The sequence below is a fragment of the Lynx canadensis genome, chromosome D1 (assembly GCF_007474595.2).
Source record: "Lynx canadensis isolate LIC74 chromosome D1, mLynCan4.pri.v2, whole genome shotgun sequence".
NCBI lineage: Eukaryota > Metazoa > Chordata > Mammalia > Carnivora > Felidae > Lynx > Lynx canadensis.
Genome location: NC_044312.2, coordinates 74930800 through 74943887, shown reverse-complemented (window position 1 = coordinate 74943887; position 13088 = coordinate 74930800). Strand labels below are relative to the sequence as shown.

Genomic DNA, 13088 nt, shown 5'->3' with positions numbered 1-13088 from the left:
GAGATCTTAGGGAAAACTCAGCCCTAACATTGATTATGATCCCACTCCGAAATATTCATGACTACCGGAAATATAATGGCCACAGTTCTACTGGTCAAAATTTATTCCTTGTTTCAGCGAGGACATTGGTTTGTGACATTTTATAGGAGAAATTGTTCTTCTCTTTCCACCACCACCCTACCCTACACACTAAACTCTTTGTGTTGATGAGGAGAGCTGCATTCCCATTGGCTCTGCCTTCACTAGAAGACAAGAAACTGGTAAAATCTGCTGTTAGCTGCTGCCCAGCGGGCTCCAATTATAGCAACGGTGGTGTCCATGGTAACCGGTCAAGCTGGCCTGCTGTGGTGCAAGTTGTTCAAGAATATAGAAGGGACCAGGGAAGCCCTAATTGGTTAACTGTCATCTCAGTTTCTGAATGAAAGAATTCCACACTGTGCTTTGGATAGATGGTGAGTCCAGACGAAATCTGGATTTCCCAAGCTGAAGGCACTGAGGTCATTCCCAAACCCACTGACTTCCTGATGAATCTGACCACTGGAGGTATGGGTTATCAGCAAGGGCAATGGGTGAGATGGTAGGAGAGGCAGAACATTGAATAAAATGATTACGTGAAATTCTACCATTCCCTTGAATCTTCTGTGGCTCCCTATTGCCTGAGGCAAAATCCTTTGTGGAACTGGAGTTGAGCACTGAGGTGCCCTCAAGAACCAAGGTAGCCATGGTCACTAGTTTCTCTCTCTTGTCTCTGCGGCTCTGGACATCTGTCCTGCTCTCACTGTAGCATGGGGCCCTCTCCGTACTCACAATTTCTGCTTTCCCACAACTTCTACTTATATGTGACATTGACTCCAGCCCTGACTCTACAAGATCTTACAGGCCCAACACCTGCTACCTGCTTGTCACTGACCAGGAAGAGCTCTCGAGGCTGGAATATACTCCGGGAGGCGAGAGGGTGGACAAATCAGAAAGGAGAATCAAGACTGGTGACTTGAACACAGGGCACCAGAGGCCAGGCCTCCAGCTGTGATCAGAGCTGGGTCACAGAGGCACAGAAATCCTGAAGCAAGAGCCCTGCCTTTCCCTAGCTCAGCTTCCTCCTCTGTCAACCATGCCACTCAGCAGCCTATGAAGGAGATGTATGGGGTAGTGCAAGGAGCCAGGCTAGGAGTCGGGAGGGTCAGCTTTCAAGTCCTCATATGGCCAGTTATTGGCGAGACATTGAACTCTGTAGGTCTTAGTTTCCTCACCTGCGAATGGAACTTTGGCCACAGCATACCTGCATAGCGCTTAAAAGTATCTGCCATGGAAATATCTGCATAGTTTGCCATATGTTGCAGACAAGAAAGAAGGGGGTCTTGAGTTCCAAGGCCAAGTTAGTTTGATCCCAGTCCCAAACATGGGAGCATGGACACTTACAGGTGTCTCCTCGTGGTGAAGGACAAGATGGACTCCTGCCACAGGAGAAATAGTACCACATCACTACTTCAGCACACATGTGGGGTCATGGACCCAGGGGCAGAGGGCAGAGGGCAGAGGGAGACAGAAGGAAGCTCACGAGATGCCTCCCAGACAGGACACAAACTAGACACCCCCACCCCGCCCTCTTGTCAGCTTCACCCCACCTCCTCTGCCCATCTCAGCCCCATCTGGGTCCTTCTCTTTGGCAATTCACGTAGAGTATGAGGCAGAATATTGAAATCAGTACTTTTTTTTCAAACAAGCAGTATAGTCTTAACTGGGTAGGCATGGAGTACTTCTTAAATGATAAAATGAAATTTAAAAGTCTAGAGAAGTCTGAGGCAGCCTAAAATGCTCAGAGTTGCATGAAAGTTTGCAAAACGTCCCTGTGGTGTGTCTATATTATCAATACACGGTCTCATTTTTGTGGGTTTTTGGTTTTTTTTTTTTTTTAACAACCAATGTGTTATCTTTACTTATTTGATTTTTTAAATCGATTTACCATCTGGAGTTGACCCAGAATCTTGGGTACCCCTTGCAAGAATTGTAACTTCAGGAAATGGGGTGAGCAGAAAGCAAGGAGTGGTTTCACAGTTGTAGGGTCTTCAACTGCTCTGAATCAGGATTTTCTCATTCTCCCACATCCCTCAAAAGGCGCACCCCATCACCATCTCCTTGAACACCCACTCTACCTTCTACCATTTTGATTATATTGAGCAGAACTTAACCTTACTGTAACTTACATAGTTGGCACTGTTTCTGGCTCTCGGAGCCACAAAAAATCAGTGAGTTCTCTCTTCTACCTCGTAGCCCATTGGATATTTGAATGAATAATGACACCCCCATGTGTGTTGACCTCTTGGTTAAACATCCCCAGTTCTCTCGACCATTCCTCCATTGACGTGAAGACAAAGTAGGAGAAATGCTGCTGTTTGGGGGGCCAGACTGTGGTAGCTTTATGTCCTGACTCTTTTAAAGTTGCTACAGACCTGGGCCAAGTCACCCAATATTTCTGGGACACCACTAGTAGTTGGTAAGGTTTGAAGAAGACTAAATGAGGGAATGTGTGTTGACTATCTGGGGTGGTGTCTCCCGTGGTGGGTGTTTTGTACAGTGGTCCATGCCATGGCTGTCATGGGACCAGGGAAAACTTGCTTGCAATCGCTTCTCCTTCAGGACGATTTTACTTAAAAAAAGAATGGAACTGAGATGTTTAGAAGTAGAAAGAAAACAAAGGCTGATGTGGCCTGGCCAAGGGAGCTGGGCAGACAAGGCTTTGGATCAAAAAGGAGACAACAGACCAGTCACAGAGGCCAAAGAAGATTCTGTAACATGAAGATGAAAATACCTTCTTCTCAGTGGCTGGCCTCTTAAGGAATGACTTATGTTGTGTATGTGGACATGTTTTGTAGAGTAAATGCTCCTCTGTGCTCCTATAATACTTGTGCTTCACTTCATCATATGATAATAATTTGCCAACATGTCTATTTCCCCCCTGAAGATTGTAAAGTTACCATAGTGGTAAAATGTTGGGGTTGTTTTCTGTCCAGTTCCCTGTTTCACTGGGGAAGTGCCTCTCCCTCACTGCAAGTGGTTCAGATGGGACAGTCAATGTCAGTACGCCTGCTGTGAGCTACAGGCCCGAGTTCGTGAGCCAGGCCTAACCAATCAGGGAGCTCCAGCCCTTCTCCCAGAGAGACTGGTCCAAGGGACGGAGGAGCATGTGGCCCAGCCAGAGTCCTTCCATGCAATTTGATTTTGGATGCCGGAAAAGATGTTTCTTTCTTTTGAATTACAAGCAATCAGAACATTAGTATGGCAATACAATTTATTCTTTCAACAAGTATTTATTGATGATCAAAATATCAGTCAGGGTTGAGAGGATCCGGTCATGGGACATATACCTGTCTGGATACTTTATTGTATTTTATTATTTTTTTTTCCTCTGGATATTTTGAACAGAAGGAATTTAATATAGGAAAGTGACTATATAGCGTTGGAAGGGCTGAGGAGGCAAAAGATGAACTTTGAGTGAATCCAGAGCTTAGTGATGCAGGAAGAAGCTGCCATCCCTAAGAATGGGAGAAGAGCAGGGTAGAGGTGGTGCTACCAGAGTCCAGAACGTGGGAGGGGCGAGGTGAGCTGGTGCTTTGAGCCCTAGAGGTTTCCCAAAGGTGGCCGGAACCAAGACCCCAATGGGGATACACTGCAGGCTGGTGCCAGGACCATGTTGGAGAGCTACTCAGACTCTGAGAAAGAAGCTTCACATGCAAATTCCAGAAGTGCCAAAAATTACCTATTGCTCTCCATGCCTGCTGGGGAGATGTTAATCAAGTCCAAAGCAGGAAAAGAGCCTCCCGTCTGCCAATCTCCCACCATTGCCTAATTGATAGAGCCTATCTGAAAGCCTCTTGGTGGGAAAGTCTGGAAAATGCAGTTACAGGGTCCAAGCCTCCCTAAGGTCCAGAGCAGAACAAAGCAGAGTAGAAACGGAGGCTGAGAGCAAGCAGGCAAAAGACCAGCCAATCGGTTGTGTGCTAAGTCTTGTTCTAGGGACCGGGGCTATAGCAGTAAGCAAGACAGAAAAAAACCCGCTCTCTAGGAACTTACTTCTAGAGGGGAAGGGTGGACAATACAAAAGCAAGCCTAAAACAAACCAGGTAGTGCAGCAGGACACAAAGCATCAGTTGCTCTTAGTGCAGGTTCCCTGGAAGCTGAGTATAAGATGAGGATTAACGTGAAAGTGATTTATTAAGGGCGTGCTCTCAGGAACGCCTGTTAAGGTGAGGGGACATGATGCCTAATTTCATGTGTCACCTTGGCTAGACTGGCGACCGGTTGTTTGGTCAAACAGCAGCTTAGATGTTGCTTTAAAGATATATGTTTAGATGTGATTAACGTTTGTCATCAATTGAGTTTAAGTGAAGCAGATCGTTCTATATAGCATGGGTGGGCCTCATCTAATCAGTTGAAGGTCTCAGGAGCAAAGACTGAGTTTCCTGAAGAGGCTATTCTGCCTCTAGCCTGCAACAGAGAAATTCTAGCCCTCAGACACAAGCCTGCAACCTCGACTCCTACCTGAATCTCCATCCTGCTCACTTGCCCTACAGATTTCAGAGTGAGAGCTCTGACAATCACATACAAGCCAATTCTTAAAATCTCTGCTCCTCTCTTTCTGGGTTTTGTTTCTCTGAAGAACTCTGATTAATTAAGCACAGGAGAGGAAGAGGAGCAGAGCAAGGATATGATTTTGGCAAAGTCCGGTCTCCTCCTGATGTCATGGGGAGCTCCAGAATATAAATCGCAACACAGAGGTTGCCCTGCCTCAAGAGAAAGGAGTTGGGCTTTGGGCATCTGCATCAGTCAGTCCCCAGGCGACCCTTCAGAGACGGTTGTGGGTGCAAGTCACACACATACTTCAACTCTTGGGAATTTCTTTTCTCTACTTGTTAAGGTCATGGTATTTTAACTCCAGAGGGTAACAGAGACTCCTGGGAGGAATGATGTGCTATTCCTCCACCATCCATTGGCAAACTAAAAGGGATTTCTTTAATTAGAAAGCTACCTGTGGGACATGTGGGACATAGGGCTTGACTTAAGAACTTAGAAGGTCTGGGGGCGCCTGGGTGGCTCAGTCGGTTGGGCGTCCGGCTTCCGCTCGGGTCATGATCTCACAGTCCGTGAGTTCAAGCCCCGCGTCGGGCTCTGTGCTGACAGCTCAGAGCCTGGAGCCTACTTCCGATTCTGTGTCTCCCTCTCTCTCTGACCCTCCCCCATTCATGCTCTGTTTCTCTCCGTCTCAAAAATAAATAAACGTTTAAAAAAATAAAAAAAAAAAAAAGAACTTAGAAGATCTAATTTCAGGTTCCAGCTTGGCTAACTCACCGTGTGATCTTAAAAACAAAACAAAACAAAACAAAACAAAAAAGTGCTTGCTGTCTTTGAACTTTACCTCCTGGATATAGCAGAGATCTAGCCAGGACAGTAAAAAGTTCTGCTCAACCCTGTTTCCCTGCTTACACCGTCCACATCTCTACTCTTGGCCACTACCAGGTAAATAGCACTTCTGGAAGCTTCCCTGATTTTCCCAGGAGGGCAGCTGAAATGAGGTGCCTTTAGGGTTTCTGTGTACAAAGGCAGCACTGATCTGAGGCTATGTTAGGCCAGAGAAGATCTGGCTTAACTAAAGGGCTACTGAAGTCCTGCTCATTCCCAGCTGTGCTGGTGCCCCAACACAATTTGAACCTTGTTTCCCAAGAGTAACCGGTAGAGGCCCTTAATGAACCAGATCAGCACACTCTAAGTGGTATTTTTTTCTTACCCAGTCAAATAAGAAGTGGCCAGTTTCTTCATCTACCCAACAAATTCCTGTTAGAGATTAACCTGATTCTGTAGGTGTATGAGGAAGGCTGGAGATGAGGCCCACGTTGACATTGACAAGGCAAGCAGCCTTGGGAGGCAGTGCGGACACTAGGAAGGGGCACAGGCCTAGGAGTAAGGTTTCTACCACACACTCGCTCACTGTAGACCCCTGAACTTAGGTTCTCCAAGCCTCAGGCTTCTTATCGGTGAAATGGGGTGGAGGGGCTAGATTAAGTACATTCAGCCCTGGAGAGCACCCAGAGCTATTAGCCAGCTATCAGGATGTCCAGCCTGGTAAAAATCTTCCCTGAGGCTTTTTTGACGATGATTTTCCTGATGGCTCTTCTGTGTCTTCTGAAGGCAGGTGTTTTCTCCCGAGTGTGGCATGTGTAGAATATTAAAAAAAAAAAAAAAAAAAGCATCATGGTGATTCACATTTTAATGTTTGCATTGCAATTATCTATGGCAGTCATCTTCTGAATCCTCAGATATTAACATTCCAAACCTCTCCCAAGTCATCTTTCATAACCTCCCCGACACACATCCATCCCTGAATGAGATTTAATTGATGACATGATTTATTGCTTCCAGTTAGCTGGCCTTGGATACTAATTCCGCCTGTGTACTAATTTTATGGCAGGCTGAACTTCTGCTTCCTTACCAGCTTCTTCCCAAAGGAGTAAGAACTGAATCCCCTAATACCTTCAGAACAAATACACGAAAACACCCCAGAAGGTAGAGGCACAACTTGCCCTTGGAGCCAAGGCTTACGTTTGTTCAGAATGCTATTCTCCCATCCGTGGGCCTTTGAAGATGGATGGAAAAAAACCTCAGACAAATAACTGTTCTGGCAGGAAATGGAGCAGAATTAGGATTACTTCTTAAGTGGTATCCATGTAGAGTAAACATCCTTGGGCAGGAGACATCTAAGCATGGTCCTAATAGGCATTAGATTCTGCCTTGAACATATTTACTCATAATGGAGGTCTTTCTTCCTGGCAATGGAATCTGTATGGGAATCCATGTTATTTATTATGAAATAACACGGGCAAATGTATTTTCCAGAGCTCAGGAAGTCTTTGAAGAGAAGTAAAATTAATACTTACTGAGTATATTAGTATCCTGTGGCTGCCGTAACAAGTTATCCCAAACTTGGTGGCTTAAAACAACGGGAGTGTTTTCTCTGACAGTTCTGGAGCCCAGAGATTCAAAATCAGTATCGCTGAGCCCAAGCCAAGGTGCTGGCAGAGCTCCGTGCCTATCCCCACTACCCCCCAAGCCTCTAGGGAAGAATCCATTTCTTGTTGCCTCCGACTCCTGGTGGCTGTCAGCATTCCTGGGCTAGTGGACACATCTCCAAATCCGTCTAAGCTGTATTTCACATCACCTTCTTCTCTGTGTGCAAAACTTGTCTCTCCTCCCTCTTTTAAGTGTACACATTATTGCATCCAGGGCCTGCTTGGATAATGCAGAATCATCTTCCTCACCTCAAGATCCTTAACTTAATCACATCTACAAAGACCATCTCCCACTGTTGTTTTGTCATATGAGGTCACATTCACAGGTTCTAGGGACTAGGACATGGATATCTTTTGGAGGGCCATTTACTCTGTACCATTCCCTACCTGTATCTGAATACCTGCATCTCCTTCCACAAGCCCTCTATAAGGAACACGCAACAGGGGGAAGTCCTGGGGCTGGGAATCAGGAAACCTGAGTTCTTTAACTCACCGGCACGGGTGACTTGATTCCATTTTGGTGCCCAGGGCAGACATTGCTAATTGATCACAGCACTAGTTTTTGCTAACCACCTGGACTTGACCTCAGAACCCTCAATTCAATGTTGTAGAGAGTCAAAGTGAATTGACACGTATCTGCTACCCCTACCTTGAACCCTAGGTTTTCTCATGTGGAAAATGGGAATACTCTCTGCACCTCTATTTTCTAAGGACAGTGTCAGGATAAAATGATGTAATGGATGGGAAAGCAGTTATAAGTGCTTAAAGTAGGTGACCGAAGAAGATATGTCCTCAACAGGAACTCGTAGGGAGACCGTCAAGGACAGCCTTGCCTAGAAAGGTAGAGGGGTCTCAGTGCAAGGAGATTATGAAGGTCAGGTTCAGAGGTAGTGAGGATGGGCCTACGACATAGGTGATCATTCTGCTTTTTCATTCAATAAAATAACACAAGCAAACACAGCCTATGCATTCAGTAAGGATGGTTTTAAAATAACATCACCAAGCATGTAAATGTTACACTAGGGTTTGCTTGGCTTACAGTAGCCATGTACACTTACTAGGCATCCAGGTGTCACCAGCTCTGTTCGAATTGTATCAACCCTTCAGGGACTATTGAAAATGCACCCCTCCAGGAAGTCTTCCCTGATATGACAGAAGGTGCTATCCGGCAACTCCATACACATTGTTTGTCACTCTGCGTATGCATTTCAAGGTTGCCTTAGATCAAGAAAGGGACTAATCAGGCTTGTCTGCACAGGTGTTTCACAGCTCTTCCCAAAAAGCCTTTAAGTGAAGACCGCCAAATCCCCATCCAAGACATCAAAGTGTCTCTTCTTCCTTCCCACATTTGGAGTCAGAAAACTACCTCTAAACATTTTGGTGACCCCTTTAGGTCCAGCTAGCTCAAGTTGACCTGCTTTCCCCGGGATCTGGTTCTAGGCTTCTTTCTGCTACAGACCAGCTGTGTGTGCTCTTGACAAGCTCTGAGGCTCAGCCTGCTGCTCTGTAAAACGAGAAGGGTGTTGGACGCTCCCCCCCATCACCCCCACCGCTTCCCAGGGTTGTTGGCAAAGACTAAGAGCCCAGGCTTTGTTGCATACAGACTGGTTCACATCCCAGCTCATTTGCATTCTAGCTGTGTGACCTTGGGAAAGTTGCTAAACCTCGTCGAGCCAGTTTTTTCACCTATAAAATGGGAATGCCTACCTTCTAGGACCATAGTGAGAACAATACATGTATAGTGCTTGGCACGGGAATCTTCAGTCTGAAGTTCAAGGTCAGGTAGGTTGTGTTGAAGTAATCCTAATGGTAACCAAAGACACACCTGATGGAATTGTACTAGACACAACTTTTCCTGTTCCCCTTACCCTCCACTCAGGTCTCCAGCTGTATCTGGACCCAGCTTGATAGGAATGGGGAGTATGTGCAGCATGGTCATCAAATACAAGGTGAAGACCCTAATTGGGTAGTAAGCAAAGACTTGTTCTTGGGAGATAAATACGACCCCGGTTATACACACAGAAGTCCAAGGTCAACCCCTTCCCTGCACTAATGCAGCCATTCCCTGGTGAAAGTTAGGCTGCAACATGTCTACCTGTAGACAGAAGATGCTCTCACAGAAGATAATGTTATTTTACAGATGAAGAAACGGAGACTAGGAGAGGTTAAATGACCTGCCTAAAGGTCATACAACCTTTAAATAACAGAGCTAGCCATCATATCCAGGTCTTTGGGGGTCCCATTATTGGCTCTCTCTGCCACGTGATGCTATCCTGAAGTCCCACGAAAGAAAGGGACCCACCCCACTTTCTCCCTTCCCCAAACATTTTCTGTCTCTAGTGAACTTACCGCTTTTGTATCACTGTTCAGTGACACTTCTGTGGGGGAGCCTCACCTCACCCTTTAAACCTTTTCCTCCTGAGAGTCCTTACTGCTCACCAGGAGGCTGAATGAGGAGGGGAGCAGTCATGGGGCCAATAAGAAAATTAGGGGGTTACATTGCTGGAGGTGTATAAATTGGTATGTGTTTTCTAGAGAGTTGGTAGCAATGTGTACCAAAAGTCTTAATGCTATGAATATGCTTTGATGCAGCAATTCTGCTACTAGAAATTTATCCTGAGGAAATAATCAAATAAATATATAAAAATACAAACAAGTGCAAAAAAAAAAAAAGAAAAATGAAACAAAATCGAAAGGCCATAGTAAGGGATAAGGTAAAGGTAGTATATCCATACAGTGAAATACTATGCAATCATTCAAAGGGATGATGTTGGACCGTATTTATTGTTATGTAAATAAACAACATGATAGGGGCGCCTGGGTGGCGCAGTCGGTTAAGCGTCCGACTTCAGCCAGGTCACGATCTCGCAGTCCGTGAGTTCGAGCCCCGCGTCAGGCTCTGGGCTGATGGCTCAGAGCCTGGAGCCTGTTTCCGATTCTGTGTCTCCCTCTCTCTCTGCCCCTCCCCCGTTCATGCTCTGTCTCTCTCTGTCCCAAAAATAAATAAAAAAAAATAAATAAATAAATAAACAACATGATAAACCAAAACATAGGCCATACGTGTAATATGATCTCATCTTTTGTAAATAAATTATATGTTGTGCGTGTATACGGCGTGATCTCTCCTGATTGGCATCCAACCACATAGCTGACTCCTCAGTTGAGTCAACCCTCCCCTTCCACCTGAAAACCCCTAGGGCTGACACTCAGATTCACCGAAGGTTCTGGAAGGAAGAGGAAAGCTGTACCTTTTTAGTCCCTACTTTTGCACCCACCAGATAGCTCACGTGGTTAGCGGTTACCAATTTTACAGTTCTCTCGCCTTTTTATTCCAATGTCTTTGTAATTATAATTTCATAGTTAAATATTATGTAAATTGAAAAAAATGAGTGAAAACAGAAAAAAAGCTACTTTTAAAAACGAAGTTGAATGCTTTGAAGTAGTAACGTAGTAGTAACATGGTTACAATAGTTGGGTGGGGGGAGCGTGTTTCGTAAAAATTCAAGATTCTGCTCTTGGAATGCTTTCTTCCTCAAAGAAGCCAAACCAAGAACTTTGAGACAAACTATGATGGTGTCTATATAAGAAAGACAAAGGTAAACTCCCTTCAGCAGAGTGATAGTAACATAAAAGACTATATTAAAATACTGATACATTTTGGGGCACCTGGGTAGCTCAGCCGGTTGAGCATTGGGCTCTTGATTTCGGCTCAGGTCATGATCTCAGGGTCATGGGATCAAGTCCGAGTCAACCTCCACGCTGAGCATGGAGCCTGCTTAAGATTCTCTCCCTCTCTTCCTCCGCCCCTCTCCTCCCCAGCCCTGCTCTCTCTCTCTCTCTCTCTTCAAAAACAATTGATACATTTTAAGTTAAAAGAGTTGAAGTATGTGTATATTTTATGGCCATTATCATTCGTTATTTCAACTAACTTTTTTTCTTAACCCACTAAGTACAGTCCCAATAATATCAGATAAATAGGCTTGTGCTACATAAGTCTAGAAAAAGGAAGGATATAATGATATATCTGGAAGATTATAGAGAGATTAAGGTTATGTTTACTCCCTGTGCCTTTCTACGCTTTTAGAGATAAAGTGTCTATTGTTTTAAAAACAGAAAATACCATAAAGCCGTCACTTCTTTGGAGAAAGGAAAACAGAAAGAGAAACTTCAGGATGAGGGAACAATGCTGATGCTTGCAGGGTGCCTTGGAGAGACCTTGTCTGTCTTCCTCTAATGACTGGAGCGGATAGAATTATTTTGTTACAAAGCATAATGGTGATCATGAGTTTGACTTCCTGGTTTCACCCTATCCTGAGGGTCAGGTCGACATTAACACCCAGACATCTCAATACACTTAACTGACATGGCAAGGGGGCACAGGGACTCAGGCAGAGCAGGTCTGGGGAGGAGGGATGGACACTCCCAGATGACACAAGCTGAGGGGCCCTGAATAAGCCAGATCAGAATCAGGGTGCAAAACAGAGGGCAACAGTTCTGAGCACCTCGCGTTACTGTCACTCACAGAGGTTACTGTAAGTTGCTAAAGGTCATCCACTAACAGATACAGCCTTGCACGAAGATGGGCTCGACTTCCTTATGTAAAAAAGAAAAACCCACAACCTTCATTGTTTTATAAATATGATGTTCTTTCCATAGACACTTTTAAATAATTCTTCACTCTTGACTTACAGAAATAATTGTCGAAAACCAACTTCTGACTATAATAATGTTAAAAAGAAAATCACAGGCCCAAAATGGTGTTTCTTAGGCCAAGTCACCCAACCAAGGCTTCATACCTAAATTAATCGCACTTGTAACCTTCCCCAGAAATGTAGTCTTAACTGGTCAGTCAGGAATTTTCTGTCCAGTACCAACAAGGTAATCTTGTTGTCATGTGAGACCTCTCTATCCCTGAAAGGAAGGCCTACAAAGACCCTTATGTCCCCAGATGAAGGTGACCCCACCTGAAATACTCTTTTTTCTGTTTATGACTTCCTTGTCCTACTTTTAAAAACCTTTCCCTTTCTGCAGACCTTTGGAGCTCCCCTCTACTTGCTGGATGGGAGACTTCCCAATTCATGAATTGTTTAATAAAGCCAATTAACTCTTTAAGTTTACTAGGCTAAATTCTGTTTTTTAGCAATAACTTATCTTAAAATTAGAGTAAAGTTGTTCAACGTCTTGTGTGTAAAAAACAACAACAACGACCAAATGGAAACAAAAATTTGTTCTCATTTCAACACGTTTGCATGATACACTCTACTCCAGTGCTGGAGAGGCTGGGACCAGGGGACAGACAAGAAAACCTGGCAGGTTTGCTGTCCTGCCCTTGGCAATAGGATTCTTAATTGTGCGAGGACATTCTGGGGAGATGGAAGTTAGATGCGCCACAAAGAGAAAACATTCAGGCTCTTTTGGAATGGACGGTCAAGGCGGGGTCATGGACGAAAGCAAATCAGAGTTGTCATCTCATTCAGTCCAGCTGAGGCTGACACAGGGACATGCAGAGGAGCAGAGGTGAGCCTGGGTAACACCTATGCTTCCGGTCTACTGTCAGGAGAAGCGGCAGGCATCTCTCCATGTGGGTTTAGAGCCCCAATGACAATCCCATTCCAGGCACTATTTGCTGAGTTAACTTTATCTAAGGCGGAAGAACGGGCTTTGAAATCGGCTAGACCCGAATTCACATCCTGGCTCCACCACATGAGGGTTCTTGAACACGGATGTTTAAACCAATTCAACTTAAAGGGCACTTGTGCTAAAATTCAGTCAATACATCGGGCGATCTGTCATTTTATGTAATTGATACATCCCAGCAGAGCAAGTGCTGACTTAAATGCGTGACACACACCCCCCTTTCTCTCCTAATCACACACACACACAATCAGTGTAACCCATAAGACCCAAACAGGAGAAGCATCACCTTTTAAATTTTTCTAAGTCAACTCAAATCTTGCTCAGGTCCCACCTGCCTGGTTGGCAGAGTCAGGAGATAGGACCTTGGGCATTTGGAAGGTTGTGCCCTGT

General features: G+C 44.9%; 1 protein-coding gene across 1 annotated transcript in view; it reads left to right on the top strand.

Annotated features, from left to right (window-relative positions):
* The first annotated feature begins 206 nt into the window (after window positions 1-206).
* The window catches only part of MRGPRX2 (MAS related GPR family member X2), a 44821-nt gene continuing 31939 nt past the window's right edge, over window positions 207-13088 (top strand). The window contains exon 1 of the mRNA XM_030333295.1: window positions 207-321. Within this exon, the coding sequence (XP_030189155.1) occupies window positions 207-321 (115 nt within the window). The remainder of the gene's footprint in view (window positions 322-13088) is intronic.